Below are 22,110 nucleotides of genomic sequence, written 5' to 3' on the forward strand. Positions count from 1 at the left end.
CCAGGTCTAAACCAGGTCTAAACCAGGTCTAAACCAGGACTAAACCAGATCTAAACCAGATCTAAACCAGGTCTAAACCAGGACTAAACCAGGACTAAACCAGGACTAAACCAGATCTAAACCAGGTCTAAACCAGGACTAAACCAGGACTAAACCAGGTCTAAACCAGGTCTAAACCAGGTCTAAACCAGGTCTAAACCAGGTCTAAACCAGGACTAAACCAGATCTAAACCAGATCTAAACCAGGACTAAACCAGGTCTAAACCAGGACTAAACCAGGACTAAACCAGGACTAAACCAGATCTAAACCAGATCTAAACCAGGTCTAAACCAGGACTAAACCAGGACTAAACCAGGACTAAACCAGATCTAAACCAGGTCTAAACCAGGACTAAACCAGGACTAAACCAGGACTAAACCAGATCTAAACCAGATCTAAACCAGGTCTAAACCAGGACTAAACCAGGACTAAACCAGGACTAAACCAGATCTAAACCAGGTCTAAACCAGGACTAAACCAGGACTAAACCAGGACTAAACCAGGTCTAAACCAGGTCTAAACCAGGACTAAACCAGGACTAAACCAGGTCTAAACCAGGTCTAAACCAGGACTAAACCAGGTCTAAACCAGGTCTAAACCAGGTCTAAACCAGGTCTAAACCAGGTCTAAACCAGGTCTACCCGTGTGCTCCTCTCAGACGGCGCTGGCGGCCATCATCATGGTGAACCTGTTGGGAATGTTCAAACAGTTCAGAGACGTTCCTCAGCTGTGGAGGACGTCAAAGATCGACATGGTTTTTATCTTTATTCTTTTATTTCATCTGTTTTAAAATTCACTTTTAGGAGGTTTTAGTCAGATGTTGTCAAATGTTGCTCCTCGTCATTAGTTTCATATTTGTTTAGTTCTGTTTTATTCTGCATTTGAGCCCGGACAGCTCAGAAAATGTCCGTTTGCCCCTATCCCCTATGGCCCATGCATTAGATTAAAAATACCACGTCAGTTTAATCTGTCTTTAGTCTCGTTTCCTGACCAAACGCTCTCCTGTCCCAGCGTGTGTGAGTGACCCCTCCTCTCTGTGAGTGACCCCTCCTCCTCTCTGTGAGTGACCCCTCCTCTCTGTGAGTGACCCCTCCTCCTCTCTGTGAGTGACCCCTCCTCTCTGTGAGTGACCCCTCCTCCTCTCTGTGAGTGACCCCTCCTCTCTGTGAGTGACCCCTCCTCCTCTCTGTGAGTGACCCCTCCTCTCTGTGAGTGACCCCTCCTCTCTGTGAGTGACCCCTCCTCCTCTCTGTGAGTGACCCCTCCTCTCTGTGAGTGACCCCTCCTCTGTGACTGACCCCTCCTCTCTGTGAGTGACCCCTCCTCTGTGACTGACCCCTCCTCTCTGTGAGTGACCCCTCCTCCTCTCTGTGAGTGACCCCTCCTCTCTGTGAGTGACCTCTCCTCTCTGTGAGTGACCCCTCCTCTGTGACTGACCCCTCCTCTCTGTGAGTGACCCCTCCTCCTCTCTGTGAGTGACCCCTCCTCTCTGTGAGTGACCTCTCCTCTCTGTGAGTGACCCCTCCTCTGTGAGTGACCCCTCCTCTGTGACTGACCCCTCCTCTCTGTGAGTGACCCCTCCTCTCTGTGAGTGACCCCTCCTCCTCTCTGTGAGTGACCCCTCCTCTCTGTGAGTGACCCCTCCTCCTCTCTGTGAGTGACCCCTCCTCTCTGTGAGTGACCCCTCCTCTCTGTGACTGACCCCTCCTCTCTGTGAGTGACCCCTCCTCTCTGTGAGTGACCCCTCCTCTGTGACTGACCCCTCCTCTCTGTGAGTGACCCCTCCTCCTCTCTGTGAGTGACCCCTCCTCTCTGTGAGTGACCCCTCCTCTCTGTGACTGACCCCTCCTCTCTGTGAGTGACCCCTCCTCTCTGTGAGTGACCCCTCCTCTGTGACTGACCCCTCCTCTCTGTGAGTGACCCCTCCTCCTCTCTGTGAGTGACCCCTCCTCTCTGTGAGTGACCCCTCCTCTCTGTGACTGACCCCTCCTCTCTGTGACTGACCCCTCCTCTCTGTGACTGACCCCTCCTCTCTGTGACTGACCCCTCCTCTCTGTGACTGACCCCTCCTCTCTGTGACTGACCCCTCCTCTCTTCTGCAGAGCATTTGGGTGGTGGCCTTCGTGTCCTCGGTGCTGCTCGGTTTGGACCTGGGCCTCCTCGTCTCCATCACCTTCGGGATTCTCACCGTTGTCTACAGAACTCAGACGTGAGCCATTCGTCCCGTTTACGCGCCGCACCACGTGTACCCTCGTTAAACTGGACTAAACCAGGACTAAACCAGATCTAAAGCAGGACTAAAGCAGGACTAAAGCAGGACTAAACCAGGACTAAACCAGGACTAAACCAGGACTAAACCGGGTCTAATCCAGGACTAAACCAGGTCTAAACCAGGTCTAAACCAGGACTAAACCGGGTCTAATCCAGGACTAATCCAGGACTAATCCAGGACTAAACCAGGACTAAACCAGGACTAAACCGGGTCTAATCCAGGTCTAATCCAGGTATAATTCAGGTCTAATCCAGGTCTAAACCAGGTCTAAACCAGGACTAAAGCAGGTCTAAACCTGGTCAATATTTAGCCTGGACGTGTTTAAATCTCTGACCTCTTGACCTCAGGAACGACCCTCGTGTTTAACAGGACTTCAGTTGAATCTCTTTGTATTTGCCGTTCCCATGGCGACGTCACCGAGCTGTGACTCGTGCCAGCTCGTCACGTTTGAAGCCGGTGTTCAGTCCACGAAACTCCTCAACTCTCGCGCACTAATGAGAGGAGTGTGAGCTAATTGAGTTCTGTGTGATGTTTGTGCTTGTTCTCCTCAGGCCTCACAGGGCAGTCCTGGGACACGTGCCCGACACGGCTCTGTATCTGTCTGTGGACCAGTACGAGGAGGTGAGTACTCTGTCAAGTACAAGTACAAGTACAAGTACAGGAGCAGTTTGAGTCCAGTATGAGGAGGTGAGTACTCTGTCAAGTACAAGTACAAGTACAGGAGCAGTTTGAGTCCAGTACGAGGAGGTGAGTACTCTGTCAAGTACAAGTACAAGTACAGGAGCAGTTTGAGTCCAGTATGAGGAGGTGAGTACTCTGTCAAGTACAAGTACAAGTACAGGAGCAGTTTGAGTCCAGTACGAGGAGGTGAGTACTCTGTCAAGTACAAGTACAAGTACAGGAGCAGTTTGAGTCCAGTATGAGGAGGTGAGTACTCTGTCAAGTACAAGTACAAGTACAGGAGCAGTTTGAGTCCAGTACGAGGAGGTGAGTACTCTGTCAAGTACAAGTACAAGTACAGGAGCAGTTTGAGTCCAGTACGAGGAGGTGAGTACTCTGTCAAGTACAAGTACAAGTACAGGAGCAGTTTGAGTCCAGTACGAGGAGGTGAGTACTCTGTCAAGTACAAGTACAAGTACAGGAGCAGTTTGAGTCCAGTACGAGGAGGTGAGTACTCTGTCAAGTACAAGTACAAGTACAGGAGCAGTTTGAGTCCAGTACGAGGAGGTGAGTACTCTGTCAAGTACAAGTACAAGTACAGGAGCAGTTTGAGTCCAGTACGAGGAGGTGAGTACTCTGTCAAGTACAAGTACAAGTACAGGAGCAGTTAGAGTCCAGTACGAGGAGGTGAGTACTCTGTCAAGTACAAGTACAAGTACAGGAGCAGTTTGAGTCCAGTATGAGGAGGTGAGTACTCTGTCAAGTACAAGTACAAGTACAGGAGCAGTTTGAGTCCATTTCCCTTTTGCCTGAAGTTTACATTTGTGTTTTTTGTTTGACTTGAACGTAACTCAGAGCAGGTCAAATGTACAGCAAAAGTATAGTAAAGGTACAGTGAAGGTACAGTAAAAGTACAGTGAAGGTACAGAAGTACAGTAAAAGTACTGTAAAAGTACAGTAAAAGTACAGTAAAAGTACAGTGAAGGTACAGTGAAGGTACAGTAAAAGTACAGTAAAAGTACAGTAAAAGTACAGTGAAGGTACAGTAAAAGTACAGTGAAGGTACAGTGAAGGTACAGTAAAAGTACAGTAAAAGTACAGTAAAAGTACAGTAAAAGTACAGTGAAGGTACAGTAAAAGTACAGTGAAGGTACAGTAAAAGTACAGTGAAGGTACAGTAAAAGTACAGTGAAGGTACAGTAAAAGTACAGTAAAAGTACAGTGAAGGTACAGTAAAAGTACAGTGAAGGTACAGTAAAAGTACAGTGAAAGTACAGTGAAGGTACAGTAAAAGTACAGTAAAAGTACAGTGAAAGTACAGTGAAGGTACAGTAAAAGTACAGTAAAAGTACAGTAAAAGTACAGTAAAAGTACAGTGAAGGTACAGTAAAAGTACAGTGAAGGTACAGTAAAAGTACAGTGAAGGTACAGTAAAAGTACAGTAAAAGTACAGTGAAGGTACAGTAAAAGTACAGTGAAGGTACAGTAAAAGTACAGTGAAGGTACAGTAAAAGTACAGTGAAGGTACAGTAAAAGTACAGTGGCAGCTGGGCAAATAACACTCCAATACAAGTAAATGTAGCTCAATGAAATTATTAGATACTTAAGTGAAAGTACTCAAGTATTATTTCTTCTTCTACTTCTACTTCTTTTACCACTTCTACTTCTACTTCTACTCCTTCTACTTATTCTACTACTTCTACTTCTACTGTTTCTACATCTTCTTCTACTACTTCTACTACTTCTACTACTTCTACTTGTACTTCTACTAATACTTCTTCTACTATTTGTTCTTCTTCTTCTTCACTCTGCAACTTCATAACTTTAGATCTTTTCTCCAGGTTTTTGAAAGAAACAAACCTCATCATTATTCATCTGACATCACGTCTTTAGAGCGCTTCATGTTTGTTTGTTTGTTTGTTTGTTTGTTTGTTTGTTTACTCACAGAGAAGACGTTGTGTTGGTTCTGTGTGAACAGACTCATTACAGGGTCATGACCCCATAACCCGGGTCACTAAAGCTACAACAGACCCAGACCTTTGCACATTCTGATCATGTTTAATCCCTCGACTCGTGTCTTTGTTGCCAGGCGACCGAGGCGCCAGGCATCAAGGTGTTCCAGTACAACTCCTCGCTCTACTTCGCCAACAGTGACCGCTACGTGTCCAGCCTCAAGGAGCAGGTGACCCACGAGAACACGCAGAGACTTGCACTATTGGATTTGAGCGCTGGTAATTGGCCGTTTGCAAAGGTTCTCTGCAAACGGCCAAATGTCACGTCTCCTTTAGGGTCTTATTTTGTCCATAAACCCAAAGGCTGTGGTCTGAAGCGCCGCAAACAGGTTCTTAAATACATTTGCATTGAGTTTTCAGTCTTCTCTCTTATGTTGATGCTCCTGGACATGTTTTTATTGCATTTATGTAAAGGACAGAAGGGAACAGTGCGTTTTGATGAAGGTTCAAACTAATCCCAGACAATAGCCGTGGTTCATTTCCACATTGAGACCCTAAGGCAGGTCGATGCTGCGGAAAACAATATTCCAGCTCACGCCACATGTTTTCAGAGTGATTCTTCAACATAAGGACGCTCCTACTATTCCAGCAGGTTACACTCTGATGTGACCGCACCATGTGAATGAGAGTTCAGCTCGACTTAAGCTCGACATAAACACGACTTAAGCTCAACATAAACACGACTTAAGCTCGACATAAACATGACTTAAGCTCGACATAAACACGACTTAAGCTCGACTTAAGCTTGACTTAAAGGCGCAATGGACGATTTTTCGGCGATTTGAGAACGCAGGCGGAAGTGCACATGCCACTCCCCCGTGCACATGCCACTCCCCCGTGCACATGCCACTCCCCCGTGCACATGCCACTCCCCTGTGCGGACTGATACAACACACACGTGCGTTTGTTTATTAGCGCAACGGAGCGCATCGCATCTCTCGTCTCCCGTAGATTTCTGTCCACTTCTGCGTCAGCTCGAACTGTCTTTCTCCGTCTTCATTTTGCCCCGTTCACTGAGGGAACTATATTATTATAGATCCATGCGACATTTGTGCGACATCTGTGCAACATCTGTGCGACATCTGTGTGACATTTGTGTGACATTTGTGTGACATCTGTGCGACATTTGTGTACATTTGTGTACATTTGTGCGACATCTGTCTAACATTTGTCTAACATTTGTCTAACATTTGTCTAACATTTGTCTAACATTTGTCTAACATTTGTCTAACATTTGTCTAACATTTGTCTAACATTTGTCTAACATTTGTGTGACTTCCTGTCCAGACGGGTGTGAGTCCGGAGCAGATCCAGGCTCTGAGAAAAGCCCAGAGGAAGAAAGTCCAGAAGTGCAAAGACGAAGCAGAGGTCAGTGCTAACGAAGCAGAGGTCAGTGCTAACGACGCAGAGGTCAGTGCTAACGACGCAGAGGTCAGTGCTAACGACGCAGAAGTCAGCGCTAACGACGCAGAAGTCAGCGCTAACGACCCTCATGTCACACTCTTAAGGCAGATTTGATTAATGTAAAGTTATTGATGTGTAAATATATCAGACTAATATATGTAATATCTATCGAGAGCGTCGTTTTCCTTCCAGACCCTCAAAGCTCGAGTCATAAAAATGTGGCATCAACGTCTTTATAGAAAATATGAAATTGCAATACGTTCAGTTACTGTTAAATACTGCTTAGGAACAAAAACAGGAGTCTGAATAATTCATAGGAAATAAATAAACGTTAAATAAATATATATAAATAAATAAATATAAAAAATATAAATTAATTAAAAATATATATGTAAATAAAAATAAATATATAAAAAAAAATATAAATAAATATATAGAGAAATTAAAAATACATATAGATAAATAAATAAACTAAATACATACAAATAAACCTAAATTAATATATAAATACAAATACATAAAAAATAAATACATATAAATACAGCAAAATAAATATAAATACATATAAGAAAAAAAACATTAATAAATACAAATACATATTAATTAATATATAAATACAAATGCATACAAATTTAGATAAATAAAAATAAGTATAAATACATAAAAAATACATATAAATAAATAACAAAAATTCAACCCAATATCAGATTTTGTAAAAAGTGGAAATATTTGCCCAATATATCGGTTTATCTTTAAGGTAAAGTAAAATTAAAAGGATCATTCATCTAAAAAGTATAAGTCGTAAGTTTAAGCACACAAGTCGTCCAAATCCAGAGAAAGTGTTACTGTGGAGGAGGAAGCGCAGAGAAAGTGTTACTGTGGAGGAGGAAGCGCAGAGAAAGTGTTACTGTGGAGGAGGAAGCGCAGAGAAAGTGTTACTGTGGAGGAGGAAGCGCAGAGAAAGTGTTACTGTGGAGGAGGAAGTGCAGAGAAAGTGTTACTGTGGAGGAGGAAGCGCAGAGAAAGTGTTACTGTGGAGGAGGAAGCGCAGAGAAAGTGTTACTGTGGAGGAGGAAGCGCAGAGAAAGTGTTACTGTGGAGGAGGAAGTGCGGAGAAAGTGTTACTGTGGAGGAGGAAGCGCGGAGAAAGTGTTACTGTGGAGGAGGAAGTGCGGAGAAAGTGTTACTGTGGAGGAGGAAGTGCGGAGGAAGTGTTACTGTGGAGGAGGAAGTGCGGAGAAAGTGTTACTGTGGAGGAGGAAGTGCGGAGAAAGTGTTACTGTGGAGGAGGAAGTGCAGAGAAAGTGTTAGTGTGGAGGAGGAAGTGCAGAGAAAGTGTTACTGTGGAGGAGGAAGTGCGGAGAAAGTGTTACTGTGGAGGAGGAAGTGCGGAGAAAGTGTTACTGTGGAGGAGGAAGTGCGGAGAAAGTGTTACTGTGGAGGAGGAAGTGCGGAGAAAGTGTTACTGTGGAGGAGGAAGCGCAGAGAAAGTGTTACTGTGGAGGAGGAAGTGTAGAGAAAGTGTTACTGTGGAGGAGGAAGTGCAGAGAAAGTGTTACTGTGGAGGAGGAAGCGCAGAGAAAGTGTTACTGCGGAGGAGGAAGTGCAGAGAAAGTGTTACTGTGGAGGAGGAAGCGCAGAGAAAGTGTTACTGTGGAGGAGGAAGCGCGGAGAAAGTGTTACTGTGGAGGAGGAAGTGTGGAGAAAGTGTTACTGTGGAGGGGGAAGTGCGGAGAAAGTGTTACTGTGGAGGAGGAAGTGCGGAGGAAGTGTTACTGTGGAGGAGGAAGTGCGGAGAAAGTGTTACTGTGGAGGAGGAAGTGCGGAGAAAGTGTTACTGTGGAGGAGGAAGTGCAGAGAAAGTGTTAGTGTGGAGGAGGAAGTGCAGAGAAAGTGTTACTGTGGAGGAGGAAGTGCAGAGAAAGTGTTACTGTGGAGGAGGAAGTGCAGAGAAAGTGTTACTGTGGAGGAGGAAGTGCGGAGAAAGTGTTACTGTGGAGGAGGAAGTGCGGAGAAAGTGTTACTGTGGAGGAGGAAGTGCGGAGAAAGTGTTACTGTGGAGGAGGAAGCGCAGAGAAAGTGTTACTGTGGAGGAGGAAGCGCAGAGAAAGTGTTACTGTGGAGGAGGAAGTGTAGAGAAAGTGTTACTGTGGAGGAGGAAGTGCAGAGAAAGTGTTACTATGGAGGAGGAAGCGCAGAGAAAGTGTTACTGTGGAGGAGGAAGCGCAGAGAAAGTGTTACTGTGGAGGAGGAAGCGCAGAGAAAGTGTTACTGTGGAGGAGGAAGTGCAGAGAAAGTGTTACTGTGGAGGAGGAAGTGTGGAGGAAGTGTAGAGAAAGTGTTACTGTGGAGGAGGAAGTGCAGAGAAAGTGTTACTGTGGAGGAGGAAGCGCAGAGAAAGTGTTACTGTGGAGGAGGAAGCGCAGAGAAAGTGTTACTGTGGAGGAGGAAGTGCAGAGAAAGTGTTACTGTGGAGGAGGAAGTGCAGAGAAAGTGTTACTGTGGAGGAGGAAGTGTGGAGGAAGAGTTACTGTGGAGGAGGAAGTGCGGAGAAAGTGTTACTGTGGAGGAGGAAGTGCAGAGAAAGTGTTACTGTGGAGGAGGAAGTGCAGAGAAAGTGTTACTGTGGAGGAGGAAGTGTAGAGAAAGTGTTACTGTGGAGGAGAAAGTGTAGAGAAAGTGTTACTGTGGAGGAGGAAGTGTGGAGGAAGTGTAGAGAAAGTGTTACTGTGGAGGAGGAAGTGTAGAGAAAGTGTTACTGTGGAGGAGGAAGTGCAGAGAAAGTGTTACTGTGGAGGAGGAAGTGCAGAGAAAGTGTTAGTGTGGAGGAGGAAGTGCGGAGAAAGTGTTACTGTGGAGGAGGAAGTGCAGAGAAGGTGTTACTGTGGAGGAGGAAGTGCGGAGAAAGTGTTACTGTGGAGGAGGAAGTGCGGAGAAAGTGTTACTGTGGAGGAGGAAGTGCAGAGAAAGTGTTACTGTGGAGGAGGAAGTGTGGAGGAAGTGTAGAAAAAGTGTTACTGTGTAGGAGGAAGTGCAGAGAAAGTGTTACTGTGGAGGAAGTGTAGAGAAAGTGTTACTGTGGAGGAGGAAGTGTAGAGAAAGTGTTACTGTGGAGGAGGAAGTGTGGAGGAAGTGTAGAGAAAGTGTTACTGTGGCGGAGGAAGTGCAGAGAAAGTGTTACTGTGGAGGAGGAAGTGCAGAGAAAGTGTTACTGTGGCGGAGGAAGTGCAGAGAAAGTGTTACTGTGGAGGAGGAAGTGCAGAGAAAGTGTTACTGTGGAGGAGGAAGTGCAGAGAAAGTGTTACTGTGGAGGAGGAAGTGCAGAGAAAGTGTTACTGTGGAGGAGGAAGTGCAGAGAAAGTGTTACTGTGGAGGAGGAAGTGCAGAGAAAGTGTTACTGTGGAGGAGGAAGTGCAGAGAAAGTGTTACTGTGGAGGAGGAAGTCTGCAGCTGATCTTGTTCTCGTATCGTTCCGTCGTTGCAGAGAGGAGTGAGCCACGAGCTGGTGTCCAATCACCACGGCGACTCTCCCAAACGGCCGAGCGGTCAGGAGAACGGGAAGGTGACGGGAACGGACGCAGACTCGGAGGAAAGCCACTTCATCCAGACGGTGGCGGGCTCCTCGGTCCACTCCGTCGTCCTGGACTGGAGCTGCGTCGGCTTCATCGACTCTGTGGCGTCCAAAGCTGTCAAACAGGTGAAAACCAAACGCACGAGTCGTGTTGGGTTGAGTTCTGAGTGGGACTTTCACGTTGGAAGGCTCAGAAGACAACATGAAGGACACACTAACCCCAGAGGATGACTTGAAGGACACACTGACCCCAGAAGATGACTTGAAGGACACACTGACCCCAGAGGATGACTTGAAGGACACACTGACCCCAGAAGATGACTTGAAGGACACACTGACCCCAGAAGATGACTTGAAGGACACACTGACCCCAGAGGATGACATGAAGGACACACTGACTCCAGAGGATGACTTGAAGGACACACTGACTCCAGAGGATGACTTGAAGGACACACTGACCCCAGAAGATGACTTGAAGGACACACTGACCCCAGAGGATGACATGAAGGACACACTGACTCCAGAGGATGACTTGAAGGACACACTGACCCTAGAAGATGACTTGAAGGACACACTGACTCCAGAAGATGACTTGAAGGACACACTGACCCCAGAAGATGACTTGAAGGACACACTGACCCCAGAAGATGACATGAAGGACACACTGACCCCAGAAGATGACTTGAAGGACACACTGACCCCAGAAGATGACTTGAAGGACACACTGACCCCAGAAGACTGCTTGAAGGACACACTGACCCCAGAAGACTGCTTGAAGGACACACTGACCCCAGAAGATGACTTGAAGGAGGACGAGAGGCGTGGTCTCAGGAGGAGGAGGAGCAAAAGGAGTGGTCTCAGGAGGAGGAGTAGGAGGAGTGGTCTCAGGAGGAGGAGGAGGAGTGGTCTCAGGAGGAGGAGGAGTGGTCTCAGGAGGAGGAGGAGTGGTCTAAGGAGGAGGAGGAGCAAAAGGAGTGGTCTCAGGAGGAGGAGGAGGAGGAGGAGTGGTCTCAGGAGGAGGAGGAGTGGTCTAAGGAGGAGGAGGAGCAAAAGGAGTGGTCTCAGGAGGAGGAGGAGGAGGAGTGGTCTCAGGAGGAGGAGGAGTGGTCTAAGGAGGAGGAGGAGCAAAAGGAGTGGTCTCAGGAGGAGGAGGAGTGGTCTCAGGAGGAGGAGGAGGAGGAGTGGTCTAAGGAGGAGGAGGCGTGGTCTCAGGAGGAGGAGGAGTGGTCTAAGGAGGAGGAGGAGCAAAAGGAGTGGTCTCAGGAGGAGGAGGAGGTGTGGTCTAAGGAGGAGGAGGCGTGGTCTCAGGAGGAGGAGGAGGAGGAGGAGGAGTGGTCTAAGGAGGAGGAGGCGTGGTCTCAGGAGGAGGAGTGGTCTCAGGAGGAGGAGTGGTCTCAGGAGGAGGAGGCGTGGTCTCAGGAGGAGGAGGCGTGGTCTCAGGAGGAGGAGGCGTGGTCTCAGGAGGAGGAGTGGTCTCAGGAGGAGGAGTGGTCTCAGGAGGAGGAGGCGTGGTCTCAGGAGGAGGAGTGGTCTCAGGAGGAGGAGTGGTCTCAGGAGGAGGAGGCGTGGTCTCAGGAGGAGGCGTGGTCTCAGGAGGAGGAGTGGTCTCAGGAGGAGGAGGCGTGGTCTCAGGAGGAGGAGTGGTCTCAGGAGGAGGAGGAGTGGTCTCAGGAGGAGGAGGCGTGGTCTCAGGAGGAGGAGTGGTCTCAGGAGGAGGCGTGGTCATTAATTCCAGTTTGTGTCTCTTCAGGTCATAAAAGAATTTGCGGCGGTCGAGGTCAGTGTGGTCATCGCCGGCTGCAACAGTGAGTGATTTGGTTAAAGTCCACATGAAAGACACGTTATGGACCAGCATTAGCATTAGCATTAGCATTAGCACTGGCACTAGCACTAGCACTAGCACTAGCATTAGCACTAGCACGAGCTCCCACAGCGACACAGACTGAACATGAGCGTTTATCTAGAAGCCTCAAGTGGCCATTTTTCAACCTTTATTTCATTAAATATTCCATCATTGTTTGCTAGCTCCAATTATAAAAGACAAAATCCTGATATCCAGATTTATTACATACTTTACAACACATTATACTTTGTGTGAAGCCCAAGTACAAATTCCGACTCTCACTGCAGACTGACTCACACATGAGCGTTTGATCTGATGTCAGTGATGGAATGTAAAGCGTGAGACTTGGGCGTGACCTGCCTCTCTTGCCCCTCCCACAGGCGGCGTTCTGGACGAGCTGCAGCGTTTACAGTTCTTCACACAGATCGAACGGAGCGTGTTCTTCCCCACGGTCCACGACGCCGTCTTACACTGTCAGAGTCGCACCTTCAGCCACGCTCCCGAGACGCGGGTGTGACGCGTGCAACAGGCTCCTCCCACTGAGGCGCGTGCAACAGGCTCCTCCCACTGAGGCGCGTGCAACAGGCTCCTCCCACTGACGCGCGTGCAACAGGCTCCTCCCACTGACGCGCGTGCAACAGGCTCCTCCCACTGAGGCGCGTGCAACAGGCTCCTCCCACTGAGGCGCGTGCAACAGGCTCCTCCCACTGAGGCGCGTGCAACAGGCTCCTCCCACTGAGGCGCGTGCAACAGGCTCCTCCCACTGAGGCGCGTGCAACAGGCTCCTCCCACTGACGCGCGTGCAACAGGCTCCTCCCACTGAGGCGCGTGCAACAGGCTCCTCCCACTGAGGCGCGTGCAACAGGCTCCTCCCACTGAGGCGCGTGCAACAGGCTCCTCCCACTGAGGCGCGTGCAACAGGCTCCTCCCACTGACGCGCGTGCAACAGGCTCCTCCCACTGAGGCGCGTGCAACAGGCTCCTCCCACTGACGCGCGTGCAACAGGCTCCTCCCACTGAGGCGCGTGCAACAGGCTCCTCCCACTGAGGCGCGTGCAACAGGCTCCTCCCACTGACGCGCGTGCAACAGGCTCCTCCCACTGAGGCGCGTGCAACAGGCTCCTCCCACTGAGGCGCGTGCAACAGGCTCCTCCCACTGAGGCGCGTGCAACAGGCTCCTCCCACTGAGGCGCGTGCAACAGGCTCCTCCCACTGAGGCGCGTGCAACAGGCTCCTCCCACTGACGCGCGTGCAACAGGCTCCTCCCACTGACGCGCGTGCAACAGGCTCCTCCCACTGAGGCGCGTGCAACAGGCTCCTCCCACTGAGGCGCGTGCAACAGGCTCCTCCCACTGAGGCGCGTGCAACAGGCTCCTCCCACTGAGGCGCGTGCAACAGGCTCCTCCCACTGAGGCGCGTGCAACAGGCTCCTCCCACTGAGGCGCGTGCAACAGGCTCCTCCCACTGAGGCGCGTGCAACAGGCTCCTCCCACTGAGGCGCGTGCAACAGGCTCCTCCCACTGAGGCGCGTGCAACAGGCTCCTCCCACTGAGGCGCGTGCAACAGGCTCCTCCCACTGAGGCGCGTGCAACAGGCTCCTCCCACTGAGGCGCGTGCAACAGGCTCCTCCCACTGACGCGCGTGCAACAGGCTCCTCCCACTGAGGCGCGTGCAACAGGCTCCTCCCACTGAGGCGCGTGCAACAGGCTCCTCCCACTGAGGCGCGTGCAACAGGCTCCTCCCACTGAGGCGCGTGCAACAGGCTCCTCCCACTGAGGCGCGTGCAACAGGCTCCTCCCACTGAGGCGCGTGCAACAGGCTCCTCCCACTGAGGCGCGTGCAACAGGCTCCTCCCACTGAGGCGCGTGCAACAGGCTCCTCCCACTGAGGCGCGTGCAACAGGCTCCTCCCACTGACGCGCGTGCAACAGGCTCCTCCCACTGAGGCGCGTGCAACAGGCTCCTCCCACTGAGGCGCGTGCAACAGGCTCCTCCCATGAACGGTCGGGCGGAGCTGGAAATGTACTGTAACGAGATTGTTTCAGCAGCTTTAGAAATTCCACAGTTAAAGGACACGTATTCTGCAAATGTCAGCGTTTAGAGCTTTTGTACAGGCTCCTCCCCTACAACAGGCTCCTCCCACTGAAAAACCTGTACAATGGGGGGGGCTCGGGCCTTGAAGTCTAAAGAATAAAGTCTAAGACGTAGAACTCCAGTTGGAGGCGCTGATGTAACACTTGGATACAAACCGCCATAAAACACCAAAGATGAATATGTACAATAGGCCCCTCCCTCTAAAACATGTATAACAAGCTCCTCCCCAACAACATACTCCTCCCACTAAAAACATGTTCAACAAGCTCCTCCCCTACAACAGGCTCCTCCCCTCTGCTACAGTAAAAGGTCATAATAAAAACCGCCTTCATTAAAACTGCGTGCTACATTAGCATGTCGGGGAAGCTAGCTTTTGTTTATTTCTCTTCACTAGATGGAGCGCTAATGCCAATCCTGATGAGGGACCGACTGAAAGTGTGTGGTGTTCAGGTCATACATTATTTAAAGTTTTAAAACATGAAATGCCAAAGCAAAAGTGACGTTTTTAATGTTTAAAGCCCAAAAACGGGTGAAACGATGCAGAATATGTGTCCTTTAAGTTTGTTTGGTCCAATCCAAACTTGACGTTCCTGAAGCCTTAAACTTTGTCTCTCGTTGTATTTTACCCTTTTCATTCAGATTTGTTATTGTCAAATTTAACAAACTTACAATCTAAATGTGACTTGATTAGGAAAAGTTACATTTTACCTTTAAAACTCCAGAAAAAGCTGTAAAATAAATCATATGTGAGCTTGAATTTTGTGGTTTTAGAAAGTCTGATCGTGTGTAAAATACAATGAGCGACGATGATAAAAACAGACGTTTGTTTTTAGAGCTGCACTTTATGTTTGAGAGTTCTTTATGTAACAGAGTATTTTTATTGAACCAGATGTTGAATTATGGCTGCGTTTTGTGGTGGAATAACTTTATTTTTAAGATTCAAAGTGTCACAAACTAAACCATGATCCTGTTTCCTCATGTTTAGTGTTTTAGTCAAAACTACAACTATCGCTGCCGAAAAGGGTCAGAATTGTTCCTGATCCACCTCCAAACACGGCCATTCTTCAAAAAACACCTTTGTTTGTGAAGCTTTAGGATGAAACGTGTCGCAAATGTTTCTGCTATTTTTCTACGGATTCTTCTGTAAAAACCAGCATCGCTTCAGTTTAGAGTTTAAAGTGTCATTTTACTCGTTTTTTAGTGTCAAAGAGCTGAGAATTCAAAGGTGCAAAAGTACGGAGGCCCAAAAGTGTCAAAACAAACGGCCAAAACATTTAACTATTCCAAAAAAGTGGAAAATATTTGAAGTAAAGCTGTTATTTTTTAACAGAAGAAAGAAAAAAAAAACGATTTTAAAAGTTCCCACTTCGGGGCTTCCGTACATACGATGTCACTTCCTGTAGCGACGTTCGAGCACCAAAAAGGCATTAAACAGCTGAAAGGTGCATCGTTTCTGAAATTGAGTTAAGTGTGTAAAGTAATATTTGCAACGCTTGAACCTCAGATATCTATAGTACTTGTTAATAGTGCACTTTCAAAAACCATAACTTGCACTTTAACCCAGAAACAGACACATCGTAGGAAATGTAAAGTATGTTTTTATGTGACAAAAGTGTCTGTGCCTTTCGTTCTCAGCTCTAACGTTACTGACAGAAATGTTACTGTGGTAAAAGTATTTACACATTGGAAGTACAAGTTACCGAGATGCCTTCTGCACTGTAAAAAACACTGATGGTTCTCAAACTGTTGAAATAAACTTTTATTTTCAAAACAACAAAAATCCAGAGACAAAATCACACATGTTTAACTGTGGGTCGTGTTTGACTGTAGGTCGTGTTTAATTGTAGGTCATGTATCTGGGCGTGGCGCTGAACTTGGCGTAGGACTTGATGACTTTGTTCACAGCTTCCAGGAAGTCCTTTTCGGTGGCGATTTTGCGTCTGGCTCGAATGGCGAACATTCCAGCCTCAGTGCAAACGCTGCGGATTTCAGCTCCTGGGGGACACGTTAGAGGGGGACACGTTAGAGGGGGACACGTTAGAGGGGGACACGTTAGAGGGGGACACGTTAGAGGGGGACACGTTAGAGGGGGACACGTTAGAGGGGGACACAAACCTGTGCTGTTGGGACAGAGGCGTGCGAGCAGCTCAAAGCGGATGTCTCTCTCGACGCTCATGGAGCGAGCGTGGATCTTAAAGATGTGAGTGCGACCCTGAAACCACAGGAAAGATCTAGAGTTATTATTGTGGAACTGTGACTTTTATATTTTAAAATGACAAAACATCATTTTTACATTTAGTTTATCTGCAGTGCATTTAAACAACCGTCACGAAGACCTGGGGACGCGCGCGCGCGCGCGCTCTCTCTCTCTCTCTCGGGGGACGCGCACACGCGCACTCTCATGGGACACGCGCGCTCATGGGACACGCGCACTCATGGGACACGCGCACTCATGGGACACGCGCACTCTCGGGACACACTCACCTCCAGGTCGGGCAGGCTGAACTCGATCTTGCGGTCCAGGCGCCCGGGCCTCATGAGCGCCGGGTCCAGAGTGTCCGGTCGGTTTGTGGCCATCAGGACCTTGATGTTCCCTCTGGGGTCGAAGCCGTCCAGCTGGTTAATGAGCTCCAGCATCGTCCTCTGCACCTCGTTATCTCCACCGGCGCCGTCGTCAAAGCGAGCGCCTGGAGAGAGCGCCACGCCCAACACGTCACAAACTCCACTTGACACAACAGTCATTTCAACAGTGTCGCCGGTAAAAGCTCAAGATCATTCTAGAAACTGTTCAGGAAACGCCAATTTAGGACATGAAATGGGAGTTTGTCCAGAGTCCTCATGTCGGGGTCATGTCGGGGTCATGTCGGGGTCATGTCGGGGTCATGTCGGGGTCATGTCGGGGTCATGTCAGGGTCGGGTCTTTACCTCCGATGGCGTCGATCTCGTCAAAGAAGATGAGGCAGGCCTTCTTCGTGCGAGCCATTTCAAACAGCTCTCGCACCATCCTCGCCCCCTGCAGGCAGAACAGGGAACAGCACTTTGTAAGACTTGAACAAGCCAACGCGGCGGGCGAAGTGTAGGCGGGCCAAGTGTAGGCGGGCGAAGTGTAGGCGGGCCAAGTGTGTAGGCGGGCCAAGTGTGTAGGCGGGCCAAGTGTGTAGGCGGGCCAAGTGTGTAGGCGGGCCAAGTGTGTAGGCGGGCCAAGTGTGTAGGCGGGCCAAGTGTGTAGGCGGGCCAAGTGTGTAGGCGGGCCAAGTGTGTAGGCGGGCGAAGTGTAGGCGGGCGAAGTGTAGGCGGGCCAAGTGTGTAGGCGGGCCAAGTGTGTAGGCGGGCCAAGTGTGTAGGCGGGCCAAGTGTGTAGGCGGGCCAAGTGTGTAGGCGGGCCAAGTGTGTAGGCGGGCCAAGTGTGTAGGCGGGCCAAGTGTGTAGGCGGGCCAAGTGTGTAGGCGGGCCAAGTGTGTAGGCGGGCCAAGTGTGTAGGCGGGCCAAGTGTGTAGGCGGGCCAAGTGTGTAGGCGGGCCAAGTGTGTAGGCGGGCCAAGTGTGTAGGCGGGCCAAGTGTGTAGGCGGGCCAAGTGTGTAGGCGGGCCAAGTGTGTAGGCGGGCCAAGTGTGTAGGCGGGCCAAGTGTGTAGGCGGGCCAAGTGTGTAGGCGGGCCAAGTGTAGGCGGGCCAAGTGTAGGCGGGCCAAGTGTAGGCGGGCCAAGTGTAGGCGGGCCAAGTGTAGGCGGGTGGGGTGGACTCACCTCGCCCACGTACTTCTGCACGAGCTCGGAGCCGATGACGCGGATGAAGCAGGCGTCGGTGCGATTGGCCACGGCTCGAGCGCACAGCGTTTTACCGGTGCCCGGAGGTCCAAACAACAGCACGCCTTTGGGAGGCTCGATGCCCAGGTTCACGAAGCGCTCCGGCTGAGGACCACAGAGACAGTCATGAGCGGCCTCCTGCTGGTGCCAGAGTCAGGACTAAACATGGACCGGCCTCCTGCTGGTGCCAGAGTCAGGACTAAACATGGACCCACGAGAGACCCCCGCGCGGTTGAGACTTTGTGGGCGACTCACGTGCAGCAGCGGCGTCTCCACCACCTCGCGCAGCTTCTCGATCTGCTCTTTGCACCCGCCCACGTCGCTGTAGGTCACGTCGGGCTTCTCCTCCACCTGCATCATGGTGACCGTGGGGTCGATCTTGGGCGGCAGCGGGATGTGGATCTGGTACTTGTTCCGGTCGACGCTGGGGGAGAAACGGCGGCGTTTAAACGCACGTGTGAAACGCTGCAGCGGCGCGCGGAGGAGACTCACCCGACACGCATCCCCTCCTCGATGTCGGTCGGGGCCACTTGGTCGCTCAGGTCCACCACGAACTTGGCGAACTGCTTTACGTTGATGATGTACTTCGGGTCCTCGGAGTCGGCGTTGATGATTTTCGTGCATCTGGAAACAAAACGGACGTCGTTTTTGTCGCTTTGGGACGATGCTAGAAACGATCGTTGCGGTAATAACGGACTAAAGCTTTGACTCGTGCATCGTTCTGTCGACTGAATTATGTTTTATGTGGACGGGAAAAGAATGTTCTCATTTTGGGAGACTGTGGCGCCCCCCAGAGTCTAAAACAAACTGATCAACTGGAATGTGAAATGACACTTTTGGCCTGTTTTATTGCCTTAAGAAGCGTAAAAGGAAAAACTACAGTGTTAATAAAAAGAAGAGTTTAAAGATGGAAAAGTATCAAGTCGACCAAGTGTCACGAACGATTACTTCCATTGTACATTTAGACTCTTTAAATACATTTTTACCCAAATAAAGGTGTAAATATAATGACTATACAGACTTCTAGATAAAGGATATTTACAAATGTAATGTATTATTGAGGAAAATCTGAAAATCTTTTTTTGACGTTTTGTCTTTGGAATAAAATGATCTCGTTGTGTTTTAGAGTGCGTCTCCAAGTCCGCTCCGATTCACCGCACTTTCTGGTTTGAAACTCGACAAAAAACAGAAGAAAATCTGCGCGTCACGTTCATGTTTAAATCTGAGGCGATGGTGAACGCCCCGCCCACGGACCGGGTGAAGCCCCGCCCACTGTGAAGCCCCGCCCGTACCTAGCCACCTGCAGCGGCTGCTCGCTCTGCAGAGTCTGCTTGTCCGCGGCCAAATCCCAGAGAGCGGGCGGAGCCAGGCCCGTGTCCGACTCTTTAATGCCTGAGGAGAAAAACAGTCTGAACCGTCCACATCTTTAGAAGCACCATTTATTCTTTTTAATTCAATCTATGGTCCAAAAGTTAAAACGTTCAACTTTAAGTCTTTCAGAAGGTCAGATTTCGTCACAAACTTGAGGAACAGTCACACTGGAATGAAAGAAAATGTAAGATTTGACTTTTTGTGTTTGTGATCTCACAAACCGTGAATAATTGTTAAATCGTGATGTTTTTTTTACTCAGAATAATCGTCAGTTGGTTTAGTTCAGTCCATTATTGTCAATAGTATCAAAAATCTGATGCTAATCGAACCTAAAACTACAGCTTCAATCGACTAGAAAAACATCCTGGGACAAAATGTGACTTTTCCTCGAGTTTGAGCAGAACTAGAATAAGACCACAAGGTTTAATAACGAAAGATCTATTATTTTGTGTGGAAAACGTCGGTCGATTGTCCAAAACTCTGACCTTTTCTTCAGCATCGAAAGTTTTGACATTTTCCCATTGTGAAAACACTGGATCTGACTCAGGCTTTTAGACGCCGTCTTCCCGTATTTTGGACGGGGCATTTTAAAATGTGGACGGGCATTTTCGAGGGCAGGGACGGCCAGGGAATCCGGCCAGGAAGCGTTTGACAATAGTCGGCCATTACAGTTTACAAGTGAACATGTGCATGCTGCGCGCTGAATGGTCGACGAAATTTGTGTGCTTGGTTCTGATTGGCTGCCGAGCCGTGGTCCGGAGAATGCCGAAGCTCCTGGTTTTTTCCCCCCCCGTACCCCCTGGACTAAAGTATTTGGACGGGGCATTTTCAAATCCTTTCTAAAAGCCTGATCAGACTGCTGCACATAATGGACGTTTATGTGGCAAAATCGTTACCGTTTGATTCAGAAAAGTGAGGAATTTCGATCTTTTAAACCAAACGTGAAGAATCGTGAACTCGAGACGTTTCTTCTCACAACAGTTTAAACATTTGTGACACCCCAAGCCCGACTTTGACCCGTCAGACACATTTTAGTCGTCTTAAAGTCCGATCGTCGAGCAGTGAATTAAACGTGACAGATCTTTATAAGTTTGTACGAAAACAGAAGGTTCCAAAGGTTTTTTACGCTGAAGACAATTCACCTCTCGGCTTTTAGAAGTGAAACGTCTTAAACTCAAACCGTATCCGGATGACGACGCGTTACAAACCACAAAACGCTCTCGAGGACTTGGATTTTTTTTGAGCGTAACGACGTCCTATCGGCTCGACGTTCTCACCTGTGAGTTCATTGATCTTCTTGAGCAGGTTCTGGATGTCGTCCTCCACTTGTTTGATTTGCCTCGAGTACGTGCTCTGACCCTGGAAACGACAGACGCTTCGTCACAAACGCAGACGACGAAAGAGTTACGACCGTTTTCAGGAGTCAAGGCGTCTTTTTCTTTGAGTCATAAATGAATCGAAATCGTGCGTCTGAACCGAGACGTCATAAACTGTCAAATGACTTCAAAAACGACAGTGGAACGAGCACAGAGTGCGACGTGGACGTTTACTGCTGCCAGAGCCATGTTATTGAGGCATTTGAATCTACTTTTCACACAATCATTTCAGGTTTAGTGAAATAAAACTGTTCACGCCTTAAATTACCAGTAAAACTCTGTCAAAATGAACTCTAAACATTGAAAAAGGCGACATTAAATGAAGGCAAATGCAGCGCTCAAGTATTTCAGACGATCAAGAAAATAGTAAATTACTTCTACTCTTGTTTAGATCATTCAGTCAAAATAAACTAATTTATTAAACCAGTTTATTACGATGTTGACACTTTCCCAATATATTAATGCAAAAAATTAACTATTTAAGAACATTTATGTCGTTGTTTTGATCCTATTTTGTCTTCTAGTCAAAGCGAAACACTAGAGCTGCAACTAATGATCTTTATTTGATAAAGCTCTTTTATAAAAGTGTTTAAGAGTCGGTTTAGTCCAAAATACAATTATAAAAATATGACTAGGATCATAATTATTGAATTAACCGCTGCAGCTCTAATGTTGAAGATGTGAAACGACTGATACGATTCAGTTACGACTCGTTTTTATCATTTAAAATACCAGATTGTGAGCTTTATTATCATTTTGTCCTTTGGATAACATTAACTTCAAATGAAATCAGGTTTTAGGTCCTGAATGTTTCTCTCACAGCTTCTCTTGAGTGTTTTACAAGTATATTTTGACATTTCCACAGATAAAAGAGAGAAGTTTGTTGCTTACATATGTTTTCAGGAGGGCGATATCTCCTTCATCCAAAGCTGAAAGACAAAAGAAAAGATTAAATTCACAAAATGACAACTTCAAAATCGTAGAAAAACATTTAACAGCAACTATCAAGTGTCTGTTTAGTGTAAATGTAAACCGTGTTAATCAGAGCAGTTTAAAAACACTGTACGATGACTAGCATTGACATGACTTAGCTCATCAGCTAAACACCATAATATATGACTTTTAAAGCGTTCTACTTGAGTTTAATTACATCTGATGGGTCCTTCGTCCTTCTCCTCTTCCTTGATCTTCCTCTGCGCTTCTCCCAAATAATCTGGCATTTTTGAAATGTCTAAAGTTTATCCAAAGAAAGAGAAAAACGAGCCGCTGCTGAAGCTAACTCCAGCGGATCATTACACAGCAGCTTTGCACTTCCGCCCACAGCCATCGACAACCGGAAATACACGACGGACATCTTATCGGAGAGCACAATGTGGCGAATTTCATAAAAAAAATGTTTCGCAGCTATAATAGTAATTTATTTTTATTGTCTGTTTTATTCTGTTGTTTCAATGTTGTTGTTGTTGTTTTTAACTTGTCCTGTGTTATTTCATTGGCTGCTTATTAATCAAATGTGTGTGTGTGTGTTTTTTTAATTCTTTTTTTGTAATGCCACAAAAATACTTCAAAGAAATAAATGATTGAGCAACTCGATTAACAATAAAATATAAAAATTCTAATACAATGCTTAAAAAAAAAAGTTTAGGACCTAAAAAGAATCAACTT

At 48.0% G+C, this 22,110-nt stretch overlaps 2 protein-coding genes across 2 annotated transcripts in view; one reads left to right on the forward strand and one right to left on the reverse strand.

Annotated features, from left to right (window-relative positions):
- slc26a5 (solute carrier family 26 member 5) overlaps positions 1-12,473 on the forward strand; it is a 40,092-nt gene extending 27,619 nt beyond the window's left edge. The window contains exons 11-18 of the mRNA XM_072453319.1: positions 699-794; positions 2,143-2,249; positions 2,864-2,933; positions 5,062-5,154; positions 6,272-6,352; positions 9,873-10,085; positions 11,710-11,764; positions 12,183-12,473. Coding sequence (XP_072309420.1) covers positions 699-794; positions 2,143-2,249; positions 2,864-2,933; positions 5,062-5,154; positions 6,272-6,352; positions 9,873-10,085; positions 11,710-11,764; positions 12,183-12,319 — 852 coding nt within the window. The 3' untranslated portion in view covers positions 12,320-12,473. The remainder of the gene's footprint in view (positions 1-698; positions 795-2,142; positions 2,250-2,863; positions 2,934-5,061; positions 5,155-6,271; positions 6,353-9,872; positions 10,086-11,709; positions 11,765-12,182) is intronic.
- A 3,156-nt stretch (positions 12,474-15,629) lies between these two features.
- psmc2 (proteasome 26S subunit, ATPase 2) lies at positions 15,630-21,784 on the reverse strand. The gene is made up of 11 exons (XM_072453324.1): positions 21,596-21,784; positions 21,337-21,374; positions 20,347-20,428; positions 18,991-19,090; positions 18,191-18,322; positions 17,954-18,122; positions 17,639-17,803; positions 16,820-16,907; positions 16,379-16,581; positions 16,010-16,106; positions 15,630-15,889 (listed from the first exon to the last, which is right to left on the reverse strand). Exons 1-11 carry the CDS (start codon positions 21,663-21,665, stop codon positions 15,732-15,734), a joined length of 1,302 nt encoding a protein of 433 aa, XP_072309425.1. The 5' UTR covers positions 21,666-21,784; the 3' UTR covers positions 15,630-15,731.
- Positions 21,785-22,110: the final 326 nt, after the last annotated feature.

This window comes from Eucyclogobius newberryi, unplaced genomic scaffold, assembly GCF_026437365.1.
Source record: "Eucyclogobius newberryi isolate DKJ021-1_F unplaced genomic scaffold, fEucNew1.0.hap1 SCAF_2, whole genome shotgun sequence".
NCBI classification, from domain to species: domain Eukaryota; kingdom Metazoa; phylum Chordata; class Actinopteri; order Gobiiformes; family Gobiidae; genus Eucyclogobius; species Eucyclogobius newberryi.